General features: G+C 43.0%; 1 protein-coding gene and 1 long non-coding RNA gene across 6 annotated transcripts in view; one reads left to right on the top strand and one right to left on the bottom strand.

Moving 5' to 3' along the window:
* Positions 1-1,389: 1,389 nt before the first annotated feature.
* Positions 1,390-2,361, bottom strand: LOC148684959 (uncharacterized). The gene is made up of 3 exons (XR_015950931.1): positions 2,245-2,361; positions 1,879-2,087; positions 1,390-1,477 (listed from the first exon to the last, which is right to left on the bottom strand). It is a non-coding gene; the product is annotated as an uncharacterized LOC148684959 (long non-coding RNA).
* A 3,622-nt stretch (positions 2,362-5,983) lies between these two features.
* Positions 5,984-21,733, top strand: part of ATF6 (activating transcription factor 6) — a 74,203-nt gene continuing 58,453 nt past the window's right edge. For 2 of the 5 annotated variants that reach the window (XM_088673669.1, XM_060276591.2), the window contains exons 1-7: positions 6,025-6,172; positions 9,405-9,478; positions 14,320-14,407; positions 15,323-15,402; positions 16,078-16,207; positions 17,422-17,628; positions 19,334-19,554. In XM_088673669.1, coding sequence (XP_088529795.1) covers positions 6,121-6,172; positions 9,405-9,478; positions 14,320-14,407; positions 15,323-15,402; positions 16,078-16,207; positions 17,422-17,628; positions 19,334-19,554 — 852 coding nt within the window. In that variant the 5' untranslated portion in view covers positions 6,025-6,120. Of the gene's footprint in view, positions 6,173-9,404; positions 9,479-14,319; positions 14,408-15,322; positions 15,415-16,077; positions 16,208-17,421; positions 17,629-19,333; positions 19,555-21,733 lie in introns of all 5 variants that reach the window. The other 3 variants (XM_060276589.2, XM_088673670.1, XM_060276590.2) reach the window with 3 other exon arrangements.

The raw sequence follows: 21,733 nt of genomic DNA, 5'->3' as shown, positions 1-21,733 counted from the left end.
GCTTGTTGTATATGAATATGTGATAGATTATTTTTCTCTCCCTATTTTTTTACCTCGCTTTCTTTTTGGATTGCATGAAATTTGGATGTATTTCTGCAAAGCCATCCTCTGTGGTGAGGAAGATGGGATGCTGTTTCTCTAGTGATTGGTTGGGTTTTCCTGCAGGGGCAAAACTAGGTTTTATTTCACGCGGGTCAAAGACCCAGTTTGGCATCCCCCATGCACATTTGCATACACCTACGCACAGGCTGGGAACACAATGGTGCCCCTTCACCCAGGGCAACCCCCCCCCCCGCTAGGCCCTCCATAGCTATGGCTCTGTTTACTGCACCTCTTTCAACACCTGTTTTCAGTTTAATCAAATTGACACAGGTGCATATCTTTCCACTTGGTTGAAAGGATAACTACTGCAGCATGCCAATTTGTGGGCTCATCACATTGCATTCCGTTGTATACCCTGAGATGTCAGTCTAGGGTACCTGAGAGAGGAGAGGTATAGTGACAGGCACAGCTGAAAGAGAAAGCCTCGATGCAGTAGTAGGGAATAGCAGAAAATAACAATTGATCCATCCACCCACCCCCCAAAAAACCCAAGCAAACCACCTGCAACCCTGAGACCAATTTCTCATTTCTCAGATTATTTCTATACTGGGTGAATCAAAATTTATGGGGAGAAATAACCAAGGCTGGTGTTCTTTGAAAGTAACGTCATGTGGACTATACAAATTAAATGGGAATGCAAAGAGCTACAAATAGTAAACTCTGGTGTGGATAAATCTGTAGTCTCTCTCTACCCCCCCCCTGCCCCCCCGTGTACCTGAAAGTACACTTCCCGCTTTCCTTTGGGGTTATAGTGAAACACTGGATGTGTGGTCCCTGCTTGTTCTGTTCCATCCACCAAGGCTGTAATCCTCAAGATAAAAATGCCAATGCTTAGTGTGTTCATTATATAGATAATGAAATATTTTACTTCAGAGGACAGAGAATTTTGAAGATATTTTCAATAAACTCTCACTAAAGCTTCTGCAGCTCGTTCTGGTCTCGTGTACCATGATTTTGGGAAGAACAGTCCCAAAGGAACTGTTTAGGAAACATTATACCTTCGGGAGCCGAAGGCTAAGGAGTAAACCCTACACAAATCTGGACTGGAGTCCCTCAGGCGGTTGTATGGTGCCGTTTACAACCCCTTCTGACAACTCCTGCAGCCCAACTGGTGCCTAGCTCTGCTTTCCTTTGAACCACATCTGCAAGGACAAAAGAGGGAGTCTTGTCATCTGGGAAGTCCCTGGAGAGGTCACTTTGGTACTGCTAAAACAATTGACTTTTTACCTCACCCCATGAGGGGCACTCCATTGCTTCTCGAGACAGACAAATGCCAACATTAATAAGCTATTTGAAAGAATTTTATTTCAACTGGGCGTGGGGGGGGGGGGCATAAGAGCTCCGCTCTAGCTGCTGGTCTCACTGCTGCCGCTGCCTGGAACAAAAAAGAAGAGAAAAGATTCTTAATATTTAATTTATTATTATATTCATAACGCATCCTTCTGCACCCCCACCCCACCCCGCAGCCAGATTTTCTCTGGCCAGGGGCATCTTGCCCATAGGAGCTAGTGGCGCTGGGCAGCACAGCACCAAGTTCTGGAGGGCGCCAAGGAAGAGGCAAGGCTCGATGCAGCGCCTCCCAGCAACAGCTCTCTGCCCTCCGCCAGGCCGCGCCTGGAGCCTCCTCCCTGCCGGAGGAGCCACCCTTCAGCCTGGCGACCGTGAGGGAAATGGGGGTGGAGCACTGGAGGGATTTTTGCACCACGGTGCTGGATACCCTTAAGACGGCCCTGTCTCTGGCCTCCCTGTTCCTGATGAAGAAAGATCAACACTCACCCTCCACGTTGGTATCAGTGGACTCCATCCCCTGGTCGAATGGTCTTACAAAAATTTCTCTGATCTTCAACACCTCCTCCTTCCCATCTTTCATTACTTTTACTTCTTCCTTCCATTCATCCACCTCCTCCTCACCGACCAGGGGATGTATCTTGGGCAAACGGCAGCAGGAGACCAGCAACCTGCGGAGCCTTCTCAGACTTCGGAACCTAGGAAAGAAGAGGGGGGGGGGTTAGGAAATGGGTTCTAGATACGTATCTCTGTGCTGAATTTGGGGCATCTGGCAGGTAACCCTACCCCCCATTTCTAAATCTTGAGGGAACATGAAAGAAACAGAATGCAGAAAGAAGGAGAAATCCTACTTACACTCGAGACGGAGAGAGTCTCTTCATTTTTCCTAACAATATCCTCTCACTTGCTCTCCTCACTCAAATGGTTGCTCTTCCCAAAGTTCTCAGCCAAGTCACTCAGCAGGGGGGACCTGTCATAATGGAGGACATGACCCGTTACTTTAGCTATCTTGCTTAGTAACTGGCATTGTTCCCCTTAACATTTACTTCTCAAATATATCTTTCAGTGGGTTAAGCAGTGGGTTAAGCGGTGTACTCCTGGACAGGACAGGAAACACCTTGCAAACACACGCCCTTTTCAACATGGCGGGGTCACCAAGGGAAAGCACTTCTGGCCTAAACTATGGCTGCTGTTTCTCACTTAATAGTTCAAAATAAATAACCCCTCTAAACACCCTGTAGTTAATCTGTCCAGTATTATGATGGGCGGGAGCAGGACTTCACCCTTAGACCGCCTCATCCCAGTTTCTTTCAGTTTCTGCCCAGTGGGTGTTCTGCTAATAAACAGCTTAAACAAGGTTGAAAAAGAAAATAAATAGGAGACCTAAATACTAGGAAGAATGTGTTTGGTACAGCAGAAAATGGAGAAACCTATACAATGGGTTGAGGGTTCCGGCAGGGCCGTCTTAAGCATATCCGGCGCCGTGGTGCGAAGATCCCTCCGGCGGCACCCCCCATTTCCCAGAGTTGTTGACCTTTTTTTAGGGAGCTGACACCACACTTGCATATTATCTCTGCTTGGAAAAAGAAAACAGGAAACATAAACAAACTGTTTTTGTTGCCCGTTTATTGCATGAGTAGCAGGATCTTTTTAGGATTCCAGTTTTGACAGTGTCAAAAGCCATCTATTTCTCTTATTTGACCAGTTTCAGCTAAGAAATAAGCCTTCAAATTCATCAAGCTTCTGCAGTCAAAAGGACAGGTCTGCTTCCTACATTTGTTATAATCAAGGCTTTGTGCATTGCACAATTTTCTGCCACAATATGTTATCAGGCATAGAATTCAGTACCTCAAGTTTCTCAGGTTTAGTCTTTTTAAAAAGCAAATGATTGGCCCTCATGATAGTGAAGATATGCTTGAAAGTGTGAAGGAGCATCTGGTGAAATCTCAGAAGCTTTCTGAAAGCAGCTGATGGCTGGGGGAGGTGGTTTTATTGGCATGCACATTATTTTGTAGTACTGTACATATGTTTTTAATATAGAGTGTACATGCAGGGCCGGTGCTAGGGTTTTTTGCGCCCTAGGCGAGATCACCTTCTGCCCCCCCCCCCCCCCCCGTTCTAACTACAGAACTAAAAAAATGACTGAATGTGTAAATTTCCAGGGTGGAGGTAACATATTTGCACCATCTTGCACCAAATTGGGAGGGGTGGCTAATACCCCGGAGGACAGGATCACACTTCAAAATGACCAGAACAGATTAGATAACTGGGCCAAAGCAAACAAGATGAATTTTAACAAGGAGAAATGTAAAGTGCTACACTTGGGCAAAAAAAGGAAAGGCACAAAAACAGGATGGGAGATACCTGGCTTGAGAGCAGTACATGTGAAAAGGATCTAGGAGTCTTGGTAGACCACAAACTTGACATGAGTCAGCAGTGTAATGCAGCAGCTAAAAAAGCCAATGCAATTCTGGGCTGCATCAATAGGAGTATAGCATCTAGATCAAGGGAAGTAATAGTACCACTGTATTCTGCTCTGGTCAGACCTCACCTGGAATACTGTGTCCAGTTCTGGGCACCACAGTTCAAGGAGGATACTGACAAGCTGGAACATGTCCAGAAGAGGGCAACCAAAATGGTCAAAGGCCTGGAAACGATGCCTTATGAGGAACGGCTTAGGGAGCTGGGTATATTTAGCCTGGAGAAGAGAAGGTTAAGGGGTGATATGATAGCCATGTTCAAATATATAAAAGGATGTCATATAGAGGAGGGTGAAAGGTTGTTTTCTGCTGCTCCAGAGAAGCGGACACGGAGCAATGGATTCAAACTTCAAGAAAGAAGATTCCACCTAAACATTAGGAAGAACTTCCTGACAGTAAGAGCTGTTCGGCAGTGGAATTTGCTACCAAGGAGTGTGGTGGAGTCTCCTTCTTTGGAGGTCCTTAAGCAGAGACTTGACAGGCATATGTCAAGAATGCTTTGATGGTCTTTCCTGCTTGGCAGGGGGTTGGACTGGGTGGCCCTTGTGGTCTCTTCCAACTCTATGATTCTATGTTCTACCTACGCATGCAATTAAGCAAACAGGGGCTTTTTCGTGTAGGGGTTTGTGTTTACAACAAATTCGTTTTTCTGTAGCTTCGTCTTTTTCTTACGTTTTGCTCCCATGAAATCCCCCCCGCCAATCTGCGGCTAAGTGGTTCCAACCTTTTCTTCTTGAAGGAATCCCCTTGAAAGAATGATCCGACGTATTAGCTGGAACAAGGTGGATTTCCCTGGAAACCCACACAGGACACAATTATTACTCCGCGGCGGGTGGGAGGAGATGATGCAGGAAGACTGCAGCCTAAGCCTTCAGGCTAAATCTATCCCGAGCCGGGACGTCTATTGCTTCACCGGCGCCAGTTAGTTGTGAGCACTACCTGCCTGCCTGCAGACATTCTTCTGACTTTGGGGCAGCTTATGCATTCCAACCTGCGAGCGCCTGCTTGGAAGTCAGCTGTGATCAGTGGACGAGGTTGGGTGCTTTAAGTAAAATCAGGGGGTGACGAAGGGCGCACACACTCTGTGTATATCTTGCCCAATCGATGCCCCTCTGCTGACGGGCAGGGTTTGTGGGTGAAGGAATGTGCGCAAGCACCACCTAACTTCGCCATATAAAAGCGCACCCAAGCCAAAGAATTCTGTGCGTAATAGATGCAGTTCCCCGCTTTTTATTAAATGGAGCCAAATAATTCTGTGCGTAATAGATGCAGTTCCCAGCTTTTTATTAAATGGAGTCAGGATCAAGCCCCAACGAGAAGCGTTGCTTTGTATCTAGGCACTCATTCGTGCATTCTGAGAGCGAGGGGCGAAGCACGCGTCCTCCCAACCCAGCGAAGAGCGCTGAAAGGCTGTCTCTTTTGCGCAGGCTCGGGTGCAGGGTCCAGCCTGAAGACTTCCAGAACGGATTTTTTGGGGAGGGGGGGGGAATGCAGGGCGTAAATCACGGAACTTTGCGGTTGGCTGGCTTTAAAAAAAATTGCTCCTCGCCTCTCTGTATCTTTTTGACGCTAAGTTGCAAAAAAAGAGGAGAAATGGGGTGTGAGAATAAAACTAAACATTTTAAAAAAAGAAAAAGTGGGGAAGGGAAGAGAACAGAAACACTATGGATATGCATTCTGGGCTCTCTGGTTCCTTTCCCTTTCCGCCGCTGAGCTGGACTCTGCCCCTTCCCTTCACGCTGCACAAGCCGGCCCTGAGGGTTCCGGTTCAAAGTATTGGTAGAATGGGAAGAGGGGCCTCGGGGGTCACCTCCTCCAACCTGATGCAGGAATCTCCACTGACTGATCCCTGATGGATGGCCATCTAAGCTCTGCTGGAAAACCTCCCAGGAAAGAGGTGGACGCCATAAGAAAGGTTGGGACACGGAGGAGGAGGAGGGGGAGGATTTTATGTGTTGTTGTTTTGAAAGCGCGGGGCTGCTGCGTGGGGATCTGCAAGAGGGCAGAGCGAAACACAGGCCCTTCAAGGGGAGATTTGTTGGTGTGCCTTTTATTAAATGTGTTGTAAAGCCCGCCTGATGTAGCGCCTGAAAAGGGTCGTCGGATTCCGTTCTGAGGCGTCCCTCCTCCGCTACGATTCTCCCTGGCCTGGCCGTGGGAGGCGGGGCGCTTCGCTTACAGGAAGTACACGTGTGTGAATGTAATCCCACGAGCTCTGCGTGCAATCCCGGAAGCGGGCGGACGAAGCGAGATGGCGGCGGCCGTGGCCGGGTGGGAGCCGGGGGAGCCGGGCGGCGAGTGGGGTAAGCTGAGGGGGCAGCGGGGCTGCCTCAGCACGGGGCCGGGGTCTATGGTCTTCGTTGCCCTTGTCTGTCTCTCTCCCCACCCCCGCCAGTCTCGGTTTTCCGGTTAATTTTCTGTCTCTCTGTCCATCCTGACGTGTCTCACCCCTGGGGAGCAGCGCTGCGCTGACACTTCTTTAGTAGAGCAGCCTCTTGGCAAATGTCCGTTTCCTCCTCGCTTTGCTCGTGCTGTAGACGTTCCCCTCTGGCGGGGTAGAGGGTGGTCCCATTTTGTGGTTCGACCCAGGTGCCAAAATGCCTTGGGCCCATTAAGAGTGACTGACTGGCACATCCCAGGTTTCCCTGATCCCTCACCTCACAGCCTTTGTATTCTTATTTGCCTTGCTTATTAAATGCATATGCCGCCCTTCACCCAGGGATAGAGGCATCCCCTGTACCAGTTCAGCACCTAGTGTTAGTGTTGTGTTTAAAGACTCAGTACCTCTGCTCTGCAGGTTATGCTTAAAATTCTACAAGGCAGGCTTAGGCAGTATGTGGACCGAGAACTCCCAGAAGTGCAAGCTGGATTTCGAAAGGGCAGAGGAACCAGAGACCAAATAGCAAACATGCGCTGGATTATGGAGAAAGCTAGAGAGTTCCAGAAAAACGTCTACTTCTGCTTCATTGACTATGCAAAAGCCTTTGACTGTGTCGACCACAGCAAACTATGGCAAGTTCTTAAAGAAATGGGAGTGCCTGATCACCTCATCTGTCTTCTGAGAAATCTCTATGTGGGACAAGAAGCTACAGTTAGAACTGGATATGGAATAACTGATTGCTTCTAAATTGGGAAAGGAGTACGACAAGGTTGTATATTGTCTCCCTGCTTATTTAACTTATATGCAGAATTCATCATGCGAAAGGCTGGACTAGATGAATCCCAAATCGGAATTAAGATTGCCAGAAGAAATATCAACAACCTCAGATATGCAGATGACACAACCTTGATGGCAGAAAGTGAGGAGGAATTAAAGAACCTTTTAATGAGGGTGAAAGAGGAGAGCGCAAAATATGGTCTGAAGCTCAACATCAAAAAAACCAAGATCATGGGGAAGAAATGGAGGCAGTGAGAGATTTTACTTTCTTGGGCTGCAGATCACTGCAGATGGTGACAGCAGTCACGAAATTAAAAGACGCCTGCTTCTTGGGAGAAAAGCAATGACAAACCTAGACAGCATCTTAAAAAGCAGAGACATCACCTTGCCTACAAAGGTCCGTATAGTTAAAGCTATGGTTTTCCCAGTAGTGATGTATGGAAGTGAGAGCTGGACCATAAAGAAGGCTGACCGCCAAAGAATTGATGCTTTTGAATTATGGTGCTGGAGGAGACTCTTGAGAGTCCCATGGACTGCAAGAAGATCAAACCTATCCATTCTGAAGGAAATCAGCCCTGAGTGCTCATTGGAAGGACAGATCCTGAAGCTGAGGCTCCAATACTTTGGCCACTTCATGAGAAGAGAAGACTCCCTGGAAAAGACCCTGATGTTGGGAAAGATTGAGGGCACTAGGAGAAGGGGACGACAGAGGACGAGATGGTTGGACAGTGTTCTCGAAGCTACAAACATGAGTTTGACCAAACTGCGGGAGGCAGTGGAAGACAGGAGTGCCTGGCGTGCTATGGTCCATGGGGTCACGAAGAGTCGGACACGACTAAACAACAACAACAACAACCTCTGCTCTGCAGCGCATAGTTAAACCTGTGGAACTCCATCCCACAGGAGGCAGACTTGGATGCCTTCGAAAGAGGATTGGAGGAGAGGGCTGTCAGTGGCTATGAACCAGGATGGCTATGCTCTGCCTCCACAATTTCTGCTGAATATCAGTTGCTGGGAACTATGGGAAGGGAGAGTGCTCTTGTGCATGGATCCTGCTCACTGCTTTCCCACAGGCATCTGGTTGGCCATTGTGAGTATGGGCTGCTGGACTAGATCGGCCGTTGGCTATTCTTATTCCTATGTTCTTACGGTAGTGCTTATATGTTTTCGTATGAATTGCCTCATAATCCACCCCCACCCCCCGGCAACAGACACACATACACACACACACACAAGTAGGTATTAGAAGGGGGTTCTGAGGGAGAATGTGCTATTTAAGGCCCACAAGGCATTTTTCTTTGGTTTACATAGTCAATTACTGGCTTTTGGAGTGGGGGTGGAATTAAGACTGCAATCCTGAACATCTTTACTTGCAATTAAATGTTTCTTTAAAAATCAGTGGAATCTATTTGAAGTAAACTTTGTATATGAACATTCTCTTGTTGATTCTGACAATCTGTTTAAGCCTCCTAAGGTCTCTTTTAAAGCTCTTATTGTCACTGAAGTGTTCCTTCTTGTGTCCATATGTCTCCTATCATCCCATGGTAAATGAGAGCTTTGGAGTGAAATTAAATTGATAAATGGCATGTAGGAAAGGTGTTCATCCTTCTCTCTCCATGCTGATCACTGATCCAATTCTGTTGTCTCCAGTCAGTCATATCGGTAGATCACTTATTCTCTCATAGCTTGACCCAAAGAGTACTGCTTGAAGACTAGGTAAAGGTAAAGGGGTCCCTGACCATTAGGTCCAGTCATGACCGACTCTGGGGTTGCGCACTCATCTCGCGTTATTGGCCAAGGGAGCCGGCGTACAGCTTCCAGGTCATGTGGGCAGCATGACAAAGCTGCTTCTGGAGAACTAGAGCAGCACACAGAAACGCTGTTTACCTTCCCGCCGGAGCGGTACCTATTTATCTACTTGCACTTTGATGTGCTTCCGAACTGCTAGGTTGACAGGAGCTGGGACGGAGCAATGGGAGCTCACCCTGTCACGGGGATTCGAACAGCCAACCTTCTGATGAGCAAGCCCAAGAGGCTCAGTGGTTTAACCCACAGCGCCACCCACGTCCCTATGCTTGAAGAACAATCCTCTGTAAATTGCAACACAGTCATGCTGTCCTGTATATTTTGCCTGCTTCGTAAACAGTTCCTACCTGGACAAGTATATATATATTTTAAAAATAATCCTGAACTTTGGAAGCAGTAAATTAATCATAGTAAACAACTTGAGTCATGTTTACCCACTGCAGAACTTGCAGGATAGAGAATTAGTGGATTTTCAATTCTGGATAACAGGAAAACTGACTATCAGTACCTGCTAAGCTTTGACTTTCATGCCTTAATGTTCTCTCCCCTTCATGTTGATTTACATCCTACAGAGTCTCTTCTCTTCACTGAAATTGGTGATCTGATAGAAGATGAATTGCAGCTGAATGCACAGAATGAAACTTATGTAAGTTGTTGTAGTATGGGTAGTTGCATGACCCTACAGTGTATTTAATCAACAAGTAAAACTTCCTTGGTTTTAGTTAGCATTTGTTGCTTGCACACATTACAACTTTACCTAGTGCAATATTATTTCTCTCCTGCACTAGCACAAATTTGGAAGCATTTTGTTATAGTTCTTTCTACTTAATGCATGCTTGCAGCTTAATTTAGCAACCAGTAACACAACTGTATTCTGACTTGCACTTTCAACAGTGTGTTTATTACCAATGCACAATAGAATGCAAGTGAAGCTTTGTATTTTTAACATTTTCTGTGAATCCCATTTGTATTTTTGTATTTATGAAGCTTTGTATTTTTAACATTTTCTGTGAATTTCTGTGAATTTGGTATGAATTGACTATTCAACAAACTCCTTACATATCTTCAGTTGCAATCTTGCTGGTGCTCATTTGTATTTAAAAGCTGAACTAAATTCATACCCTCTTTCTCCAAAAATAAGATGTAGCCATAAAATAAGCCATAGCAGGATTTTTAAGCATTCAAGGAATATAAGCCATACCCTGAAAATAAGCCATAGTGTTTTTTGAGGGAAAATAAATATAAGACGGTGTTTTATTTTCAGAGAAACATGGTAGACAGTCCCTGTAATGTTGGGTGCTTTTATGATAATACTATAACCTTAAAATGTGGCACTTGGTGTTTTTCTGGAACTGGAGAAAAGTAAAATATTAACTTTTAAAACATATTTAAGCCGCTGTGTAGGTTTAAAATGATCTTGAGATGTGCTCAATTGATAGTTTTTATTGAAAAGCTCATAGATGCTTTTAAAAAACATCAGTAGTATTTTTTTTACTTTCTATATGTAAGAAAAGCACATTCATATATGAATTCTGCCTCCAATTTGTTCATATGTAACAAATGTTCTACATGTGCTGGCAGGTATGTAATGGATGTTTTAGGCAACCACCTTTTAGCTTTAAGGCCCTAGTATGTTGTTTTATCTGATTCTATGTAAACATTTATTTCAACATTCAATATCCAGAATGTATGCAGCATATATTATCTTGGAATAACCATTTAAGCACACAATACTGTATTATTAATTCCTTCCAGTAGCACCTTAGAGACCAACTAAGTTTGTCATTGGTATGAGCTTTCGTGTGCATGCACACTTCTTCAGATGCACACGAAAGCTCCTACCAATGACAAACTTAGTTGGTCTCTAAGGTGCTACCGGAATGAATTTTTTAAATTTTGTTTTGACTATGTCAGACCAACATGGCTACCTACCTGTAACTTGTATTATTAATGTTTGGACAGCCCGAAATTTCAAACTCAAAAGTCATGGAATGCTAATGAACATGTACAGAAAACCATTTCAGGTTCAAATAGGCAATGTGTTCTGTAGCTCTCCAGCCATATCTAGAAAGGCCTGACATATGCATCTGGTGAACAGGTGATTAGATTCTAGGAATCTACGGTAGACTTAAGGGATATAAAGGGAATAAGTAAAGGCTGAGGACATGCCTCTCACAAATGCCTGAACATTTTCAGACAAAGAACCTCATTTAACTTCAGCCTGCTTGATAGATTCTTGTTAGCAAAAGTAAATAAAGTAGTGGGTGATATTCAACTGTTTTTTCATATTAGAACTATTTAAATTTTGGAACATGTTTTAAATTATGTTTTATTTCAGTGGGTCTATGAGTCAAACCTAGTTGAATACCCAGTATTTTTAAAAAATAATTTTATTGCGTTTTCAATTTTCTACATTTCAAAATACCAGTAAACATTTTACAAACTTTAAAATATCCAATGACTTCCCTTCTTCTCCTTCCATAGTTCATATCGCAGATCGTACTTTCCTGCATATTTTACTATAACCATTTAAATCAATTTTCCACTTTTACATCAATCAAATATTGTTTTCTCTGTTGAATTTATCTTAATACTTCCAGAATTTTCAGCTGTGTACAATCATTTTCCATATATTCAATATTTTCCACTCTTCTTTAAATATATGTTCTCCTTGCTCTCTTATTCTCTGTGTTAAGCCTGTAAATTCTGCATATTCTAACTTCTTAAATTGCCAATCCTCTTTACAAGGGACCTCACTCACTTTCCATTTTGGGGCTAGCAGAACATTTTTAAACCAGACAACCTTTCTAAAACATTTTTAAACCAACATTTTTGTTTTGTCCAAATTTATTTTAAAACCTGCCGCTTCCCCAAGCCTTTTAATTTCTTCTAGCGCTTTGGGAACACTCTCCAATGGTTGTTCCAATGTTAACACCACATCATCAGCAAATGCCCTTACTTTATAGACTCTTCATCCCACTTCAATACCTTTAATTTTCCTATTTCTCCTTATATTCTGAAGCAATATTTCTAACGTCAAGATAAATAACAACAGAGATAGGTGACAACCTTGTCTAGTTCCTTTTCCTATTTGACATTTTTTCTGAGAGAATATTATTTACTAATATATTAGCAGACTGAATAGCATAAATTGTTTTAATACCTGCTAGAAACGAATTATCTGTCTTCATCTTTTCTAAAACCTTGATCATAAATGATCATAAATAAAAGGCTTTCTCCATGTCTAGAAAGATCAATTTTTTCATTCCTTACTTCCAGGTACTGTACTCAAATTAATTACATTTCTTATATTATCTTTGTCGGCTTGGTATAAAACCAGCCTGGTCTCTGCATAGCTGTCAAGTTTTCCTTTTTCTTGCGAGGAAGCCTATTCAGCATAAGGGAATTTCCCTTTAAAAAAGGGAGAACTTGACAGCTATAGGTCTCTGTGGATTGACTTGGTCAATGTCCTTTTCAATCTATCAGCCAAAATTGTGGCAAATAGTTTATAGTCACAATTCAATAAAGAAATAGGTCTATAATTCTTAGTCTTTGTTAGATCACTATCTTGTTTAGGGATCAAAGTAATAAATGCATCTTTCCAAGAAGCTGAAACCATGCCAATCACCAAAATTCTATTCATAGTGTCTTTAAGTGGTTCTATAAGTGCATCCTGAAACTTTTTAAAATAAATTGTGGTAAGTCCATCTGGTCTCGATGCTTTGCCCATCTTCATTCAGTTTATTGCCACCTGCAGTTCCATAATCGATATTGGTGTGTTCAAAATTACTGTTTTTCTTTGGACACTCGGGTATATTTTAATCACTCAAATAAGAGTCCATTTTCTTAATACCATCCTCACAACAATATAAAGAAGTATAAAAAATTTCAAACACTTTCCTTATCACTTTTGGGCTAGTCAGATATTTATCCTCATCAACAATATTATTATAGTATTCTATTCTTTCTTTCTCTTTTGAGTTGCCATGCTAACAGTTTACCAGTTTATTTGCAAGTTCAAAGTTTTTCTGTTTCATTTATTTAATTTTCCTCTCAATCCCTTGATTAACTAGCATTGAGAATTGAGCTTGCGATAATTTAATAGCTTGGCACACATCTTTATCCTCTGGTTTTACAATTAGCTCCTTCTCTTTAGTCATTAAGACATCTAATATCGCCTGCTTCTCCCCCTCCCTTTTTTTTTGAAAGACGTTTTGTTGAATTAGAAAACCTCTCATCACTGCCAGACTGGCATCCCAAACCACACTTAAATCAGTTTCTTTATTTAGATTGAGGTAGAAAAATTCGTGCAGAGAGCATTGCACCTTATTTACAATTTGTTCATTTTAGCCTCCATCTAAACGAAGAACATTTATCATCAAGATGGCATTGTGATTGGATAATGTCTTTGGTTGGATCTCAACCTTTTTTATCCTGGTTATTAATTCTTTTGAGGCCCAGAGAAGATCTATTCTGCAGTTTGTATTCACGGTCCAAAATACATATCCTGTTCAGCCAGCCACAAGTCCAAGCAGAAAGTTATATTTAAAAGTTAGATGTACTTCCACGCCGGAAAATAGAAAGAAAAAAACAGAAAGGAAAAGGGGGAAAAGCAGATCTATTCAGGGATCACTTGATGAGTCTTTCAAAAGTTATAGTCAAGGGGGTGTACACCCAGTTACTGTAGGTTTGATAGCAAGAAATAAGGGGGAAACTTAAAAGATACCAAGTGTGGGAGATAAAAAGAAAACGTTCAGCAACAATTTACAGTCTTTCCTCTTTCCTGCCCTCTTGAGAGCAAAGAAGAAGAAAAACCAAGTTATAACCATATGTCCTTTAAAATATAGAAGTGGTTATAGGCAGTGTAGTGGTTATAGTCATGGGGGGGGGGAATTAAGCTTCTCAATTTGACCACCCTATCCCCTTCCTTTATTTGCGACGGCAGGCTTTTTTTTGTTGTTGTTATCCTGATTTCTTCAAACAGCTTGTTCCCATGCAGGGCAGAAAACATTTCCGGAGAAGACTCCCTTTTTGTTCTCCACTCAATACACCAAATAGATCAAATGGTTCAAAATAATTCAAAATTAATCCTTTTGTTCCTTTGGTTAAATTTTGGGAAATTTTCCACTCCTGAAAGAGGAATGACAAGGTAGCTTGCTGCTGGAGTGCTTTAGAGTCCAGTGACCACAGCTCAACCACTGGGACGACCCGGCTCCTGGTGGAACCAAGCGGACCTGTAGGGAGCTCGCTTTGGTCACTGCGGGACCCCTCAACATCCTGGTCATCCGTAGGACCTTCTTTGGGGTGCTTGTTGCCTCCGAGCTACCCCAAAACTCCGAAAAAGCAGCAGCCGGGTCACTACGATAGCAGCACCGGCTTCCTTCTCCCCTTGCGGCAAACCAGAAGTCTACCCAGTATTTCTTGAATATACTGCTTATTCAGTTTGCTTCTCTCTCTCTTTCTAATTTTGCTCACTTTAATTTGTAGGAAAACAATCTTTGTGACTTCGACTTTGACTTGGATATGATACCTTGGGACTTGGACTCCTGTGATGTTTCAAAGCAGATCCCAGCAGGTAATCTCCGGTTGAGTTGCTCATCGCAATATATTAGATGCTGCTTCTGAAATATACCAATTTTTGACACAGCTTAAGTGCTTGGCATTGACACAGTAGTAATGAGGCCTCTTGCGTAAGATAACATTAGAGGAACCCTGGTGGATCAGACCAAAGACCATTTCATTCCGGCATTCTGTTCTTGCAGTGGACAGCCAAATGCTGATAGCAAGCCCACAAGCAGGACCTGAGTGCAACAGCTTTAAACCATAATGAATTCTCCCTAAATCAATGGAAAATTTCTTTGCTCATATCCTGATATCTGATCCAAGGGGAAATGATGGATAAAGTTCCTAACTTCATGCTATGTTTTAATCTTTCTAAAGAAGGGACCCTGCGGAACGCAAACACTCAAACCAAAGAGGATATTAACTCATTAAATCTATTTCAGCTTCATATTTACAATCCAAATTTCTACACATATAGGCACCTAAGATAAAAGTACAAATACAACAACAGTGTTCTATGGGGAAAATAAAGGTAAAGGGACCCCTGACCATTAGGTCCAGTCGTGACCAACTCTGGGGTTGCGGCGCTCATCTCGCTCTATTCGCTGAGGGAGCCGGCGTACAGGTTCCAGGTCATGTGGTCAGCATGACTAAGCCGCTTCTGGCGAACCAGAGCAGCGCACAGAAACGCCGTTTACCTTCCTGCCAGAGCGGTACCTATTTATCTACTTGCACTTTGACATGCTTTCAAACTGCTGGGACCAAGCAACAGGAGCTCACCCCGTCGTGGGGATTCGAACCACCAACCTTCTGATCAGCAAGCCCTAGGCTCTGTGGTTTAACCCACAGCGCCACCCGCGTCCCATGGGAAAAATAGATGGGCAAAATCCTGTTTAGTCTTACATTCATTTACATCCTCATTTTGCAGATGTAGACTGTGAAGTGGAGCCCCCCTCGCCAGCCACTTCAGCCGATTCAGTTCCTTCTCCTCTCTCTGTGGATTCTCCGGTACATGTACCTGTAAGCAGTTGAACATTTTGTGCTCGTCGCATGCAGTGGGGTAGCATTTAACGGAGTTAGAATTCAGAGCTATATATAGTTGGCTTTTAAAGTGGCATAGAAGCGATTGCTTTTCGTCTCTGCTATGTAACTCCCATGTTCGTCTACCAATGTTTTCTAGAAAATACCTGGGAGCAAACCAAAATTAAGGCTCTGCTGCAGTAGGAATGATGCAAGGAATAAATTATTGTACTCTTTCCTTGAGGTTAAGGGCAGGTGACTTGCCCAAGGCCACTTAGTGAGTCTTTGACTGATTTGATATTTTCCAAACCTAGAGACTGATGTGGTTCATTGCAAGTCCTCATCTATTACATTTCATAGTTTTTCTTAACTGAAATTCTATTTGGGGCTGCTGTTCATTCTCCCTCTCAACCTCCGTACCCTTTAATCCACCATTTCCAGCTACTGTGATAACTGCAGATGTTCCAAGATACTGGGTATAAATGGCTTACATAGGACTTAATGAGCTGGGTTGGGATCTTGAAGATTTAGCATAGCATGCCGTAGATAGCGTGTGAACAGAGTGCAGATTTGAAAATAGACTTTTTATTAGCATGTGTTTGTCTTTTACTTATTTATTGCAGCTGGAATTGACTCGTTTTGTTTTTGTTTTTACTTTCTCAGGAAGGTGTAGAGCTGGGCTCCAATTCGCACCCATCACCTGTGTCTTTGTATGACAAGGGCTCTCAAAGTCTTTCCTCACCTGTAGGACGAAAGGAGAAGAAGCCTCCATCCAGAACAACAAACCACTCAGGTATAACAAATACGTTTCCTCTGGCCATCTGCATTATGGGAGTCATAATCCTGGTCTCTCTTCCATTATAAGTGTGACTGAGAATTAGGGCTGTCACTCAGTTTTAAATAGCTGAGAAAATGAATTGTATGAGTTTTAATTGATCGGTATATTAGACATCTGTAAGTTCGCATATAGTTCTGAATAAAGACTCATTCTTCGTTTTTAAGAGATGTATCAGGAGCATCAGCATCATAGATGAGCCATTATCTCCTGTGTCAGTGATGATTCCTACTACCTGCAGCTTTTGTAAATAATTGTATTAAAAATCGTTTTAATATTTTAAAATTTTGACACATAATTATTTGGCATCTTTAAAAACTTTAAGACCATTCACTAAGCCCTATGTATTGGACACTTGAAATGTGCTATATTAATTACAATTGTTGATGTTAGTGATCTGTCCCCCTTTTCATCTAGTTTCCTTTTCTGGTTGTTGATTCTTAGAGAGGGCTTGCAGTGACCTCTTGATGTCACAAACATTTAAAATGAAAGGATGTTTGCTTACACAAGTTCAACATATAGAACATACATACATACAGAAGCATCATGATGCTGATGCTTCTGATACATGGCCCTTGTGGTCTTTTCCAACTCTATGATTCTATGATATATAAAGCTAGTTTGAAATATACATGTTTTTATTAGTTTTAATCATAAGTAGCTTCCAGGTTTTGTCGATGTTTAAAAGCAGATTTTGTGCTTCGGCTGTCTTGAATGGTTCCCTTCATCTGATGCATTTTCTATTTGAGGAGGGACTCATACTTCAGTAGCAATGCATCCAGATAGGAGATCCCTTGTCTGAAACCCTAGAGAATTGCTGCTAGTTAGTGTAGTCCCAAAAAGAAAAAGCTCAACAACTCTGCCTCCCTCATAAAAGCTCAACAACTCTGACAATGGGTAGATCACTGCCAGTTTTTTTTTAATACTGTGAGTAGATTGCAGTCTCTTGGAAGCTGGACGTCCCTGGTGTAGACAATACTGAACTAGATCATCACAAGGATCTGACTATATAAGGCAGCTTCCTATGTTCTTGCGTTCCTCCCTGCTCTCCTGCCCATGCTGTCTCCTCAGTTGAGGTGCATGACTGCTTATCCTGGATAAAAAGGAACCAGTAATTGTAATCTTTTTGGAAGAACACTTCAATTTTAATCCAGTTTCATTCTGTTCTCCAGCAAATGGATCTTCTGTGACCTCCAGTCGATGTAGTCAGCTAGCCTCCAAACCTGCGGTTCAACCTAAACTTTTGTTGCCTGCCTTTCGGGAGCCTCAGACCAGCCTCAGTGTTCATGCAAAAGCTATTGTCATTCCAGCTCTTCAAACACTCTTGGCATTACCAAAGCAGCAACCAGTTGTTGCTATCCAGCCAGCACCTGCAAAAGGTATGTGAGCAGTTGGTGGAGGGTGGAAAGCTTGGCTCTCATGTGTGAAAAGGAAACTGGATCAGTGCCAGTTTTCTTAAGCAAAGTGGGTTGCCAATGTTTTTAAATTGCTTTAATATAGAACTATCTGTAATGTACGCAATTAAGCAGCTTCAACCCTCAGGCGCATTATGCATGTTCAATTTTGGCACCCAGTGGTGAAACGGTCAAGTACCACTTTGTAGGTCCTTTCTATAGTAAGACCAAGGATGCAAAGAGCCATCTATGTGCACAAGCATAGATGACTTTTAAAAGGATTATGAATTAATGCTCCCTTTGTTAAAAGGGAGATACTAAAAGCACAACTTCAGGCAATACCAATGAGACAGATGTCATATAGAAGAGGGTGAAAGGTTGTTTTCTGCTGCTCCAGAGAAGCGGACATGGAGCAGTGGATTCAAACTACAAGAAAGAAGATTCCACCTAAACATTAGGAAGCACTTCTTGACAGTAAGAGCTGTTCGGCAGTGGAATTTGCTGCCAAGGAGTGTGGTTGAGTCTCCTCCTTTGGAGGTCTTTAAGCGGAGGCTTGACAGCCATATGTCAAGAATGCTTTGATGGTCTTTCCTGCTTGGCAGGGGGTTGGACTGGATGGCCCTTGTGGTCTCTTCCGACTCTATGATTCTAATGGAGGATGCAAACTTTAAACATTTATTCGTTGTCTTTCAATTTTTTTAAAAAAAGAACTCAACATGATTCACAAAGAAGAACGTACCCATCAATTAGCGTATACATTAGTACTCTTCAGCAGCCAAGGTGGAATGTCTGGCTGCTAAACATTCCTGGAGACCACACCTTCCTCTGGGGTACTTCCTGCTCAAAGATCCATCTACATACAGTAGCTTAATAATGATGTCTAAGTGACACACCTGTGTTCAGAGGCAGTATTTCTCTGATTATCTGACACTGAGTCGAAATAAATAAGAAATACACCTCAAGCTTTCTTCTGCTTCTAAGCTTCCTGAAAGTGTTGGATTGGCCACTGCTGAAAATCTAGGGCTGGACTAGAACAGCATTTCTCAACCGCTGTTCCGTGGCACACTAGTGTGCCGCGAGACGCTGGCTGGTGTGCCGCGACGTGCGGTGACGAGAAGGGCGATTTGCATTGTCACGTGCCTGGCAGCCGCCAATAGGCAGCGCTGACCCGCCGGAAAGGAAGCCGGCCGGCTCACGACGCGGAGCGAGCACAGCTCTCAACAGCCACCACCACGGGAGGGTGGTTTTAGACAAACTTAAAGAAGCTGGCTGGATGAGCTCAACCTGAAACTTGCTGAGCAAAGGATTGTGCTGGCAGAGAAATCAGCGGCTTGTGAAGCCTTATTACAGGAGATTGCAACCAACACAGCAATTGGCAAGTGTTTCTTACAGTCATAATTATATAGTCAATATAGGGCGGCACAGAGTTAAATTTTTTAACTTTTTTAATGGTGGTGTGCCTCGTGATTTTTTTCATGGAACAAGTGTGCCTTGGCCCAAAAAAGGTTGAGAAACACTGGACTAGAAGACTTTGGCCTGATTTGGCAGAGACCTTTAAGCAGCTTCAACTTTGGGCAATAAATCAGGTCTCCTCTTGATACAGCTGCCAAGGGACAAGACTTAACATGCATAGAAATCTGTTTCTTTGGGTGATAAATCAGTTCTGCAGTACTGTTTCTCTCTATTTCAGGCCAGCCGGTAATGCTTTCTCAGCCTGCCGTGGTGCATTTTCAGGCACCCGGAATCCTTCCTGCCACCAATCCAGCCATTGCTGTCACCGGGGGAGTCACACCGCTACCAGGCCATGCTGTCAATGTATTGCCACAAACTGTAGGAAAGAGTTTGGCCACTGGAAAACTTACAGAGGCTAAGCCTGTTCTTCATGCCGCTTCCCCAAATACTAGCATGGATGTAAGTTCTTTCTAACAAATGTTTGTAATTGCCCCTTGCACCTAGAGAGTTTTTGCTTCAAATCTTCTTTTAGGATTCCAAGAAAACTTACGAAAACCCTTAGCAACAATAGTATCATTTAGGGCTCTCCTAGGGATTATAGAGACAGAAGTTCAAAAAAATGGTTATGCTGTTTATGGTATGTGACAACAGCAGCTAGGATACTTTATGCACAGAAATGGAAAGATGAAGAAGTTCCTACCAAAGAAAAATGGATAGGCAAAATGATAGGCTATTCTGAATCAGCAAAGCTGACATGTAAAATAATGATGATTGTTTTATGGCGGAATGGAAGGCTATTTAAAGAGCTATAATATGATGAATTCATGAGCAGGATTTGAACTATGAGCAATATAAATAATGAAATATTATTGTTTTATGGTTATGTGAAATTTGTGGAAATATAATACAATATATTTTAAAAAGTGATCCCACCCACACATTAGGATTATGAAGGAAATGCAGAACTGGATACACCAGGCATCCCCAAACTGCGGCCCTCCAGATGTTCTAGCCTACAACTCCCATGATCCCTAGCTAACAGGACCAGTGGTCAGGGATGATGGGGATTGTAGTCCAAAACATCTGGAGGGCCGAAGTTTGGGGATGCCTGGGATACACTATTTCCACAATTATGCCTATTTCATATTTCCACTGTTGTGCCTGATCTGTTTTCCTGACTTACTCATTTCCTGATTTCCCCCCCTGGAGGTGGAGGTGGCTCCAAGGATGGCCCAGTTTGAGCCATCTTCTTCCCTGCCCCAATATTTTATCAATCCCCTTAAAAGAAAAAAAAATATGCATATAGATGGCATTATTGAACTTCTTTTTCCCAGTTATGCTGAAGTTGTTGTTGAGTGTGGTTGCAGGGCAGAGAAGCAAAGCTTTGTTGAGCTGTTTTTTCTATACCAGGGGTCCCAGTCCCCACCCTCCCTGGAAGTTGCTGCCTCATGGCTTTTGCCAGCCAGCTCAGGGCTGCATGTCCATTTTTTTGTGCGGTAATTATCACTGCAGTGGTAAAGCTATGACTGGGCTGGACCACTTCAAACTGAAGGTCCACATGGGGATGGAATGCAGGGAATGCCCTGCCTTTTAAAAAGTCAGGGACAGATTTAAACAATGTTAGAACTTTGTTTTATCCTAGTTTTTGGTGTCGAAAGATTGTGGGAGCATGGAGGAGCATGTCGTGAGAAGTAGTGCAGTTCAGTGAGAACTAAGCCTCTGTCACATGTTGTTAATTAGATTTATATATTGCCCTTCATCATAAGATCTTGGGGTGGTTCATAGAATAAGTCACCTGCTGACTTGCTTGTTTGGCTGACCCCTTCACTTCTCTCACACCTTAATGGTATGTCAGGTAGCTTCTGGTGCCATTCACCTGGTGCCTTGGGGTCATTGAGGCTGACAGGATCCAAGAGTGCTTCCAGTTCCAGGTTTCTCTCAAGCCAGGGAGACTTGAAACCTTAGCTTCATTGAGCCTCTCTCTTCATCAGCCTGCTGATTCAGAAAGCATAGCAGTATGTCCTGTCTCCCCCCTCCCCCCCCCCAGCAAAAAAAAAAGGCTTTGTCACTTGTCACCAGATTGTAAACATAACCAGGCAAAATGTCTCTGACTAAGCTAGATAGGAAGGAACCCACAGCACTCCCAGAGAGGAGTAAAAGCTCCCATTTCCCTTAACGAAACACAAGCCAAAATACTGGGTGCTTCCCAGCGTTGTTCTGTGGGAATAAATTGCAATATTATTTGCAGAGCATTTAAATGCTAGATTAGCCAAGGCTGAAATACAAGCTAAAAACATTTCAGGAGAGTTTGGCTTGAGTATTACAAATAAATAGGATTATTAAATAAAGCTGTGTCTCACTGAAAAGAACACCATGGTTTTAAATGCAGTTGCTTACATGGTGAATGCATCTTAATGAAATTTAGAGAAGGTTGAAGTTGAAATAAGAGTTCTGGATCAAAGCATCAAGTACCATAGTAAAAATCTCCTGAATTTCATGTTTCTTTTTTCCAATAAACAATTTCGTTGGCTCCCTCCACCCAATTTCTCCCTCTCCTCCCCATATAAAAATTTGTAACTTTTTTGCTTATGTAACAACGTGCCCCTTTCTTTACAAGTATGATAACATTCTAGCATTA

The sequence above is a fragment of the Zootoca vivipara genome, chromosome 7 (genome assembly GCF_965207765.1).
Source record: "Zootoca vivipara chromosome 7, rZooViv2.hap1.1, whole genome shotgun sequence".
Classification (NCBI taxonomy): domain Eukaryota; kingdom Metazoa; phylum Chordata; class Lepidosauria; order Squamata; family Lacertidae; genus Zootoca; species Zootoca vivipara.
The sequence above is the reverse complement of the archived record's forward strand: the minus strand, read 5'-3'. Positions and strand labels throughout refer to the sequence as shown.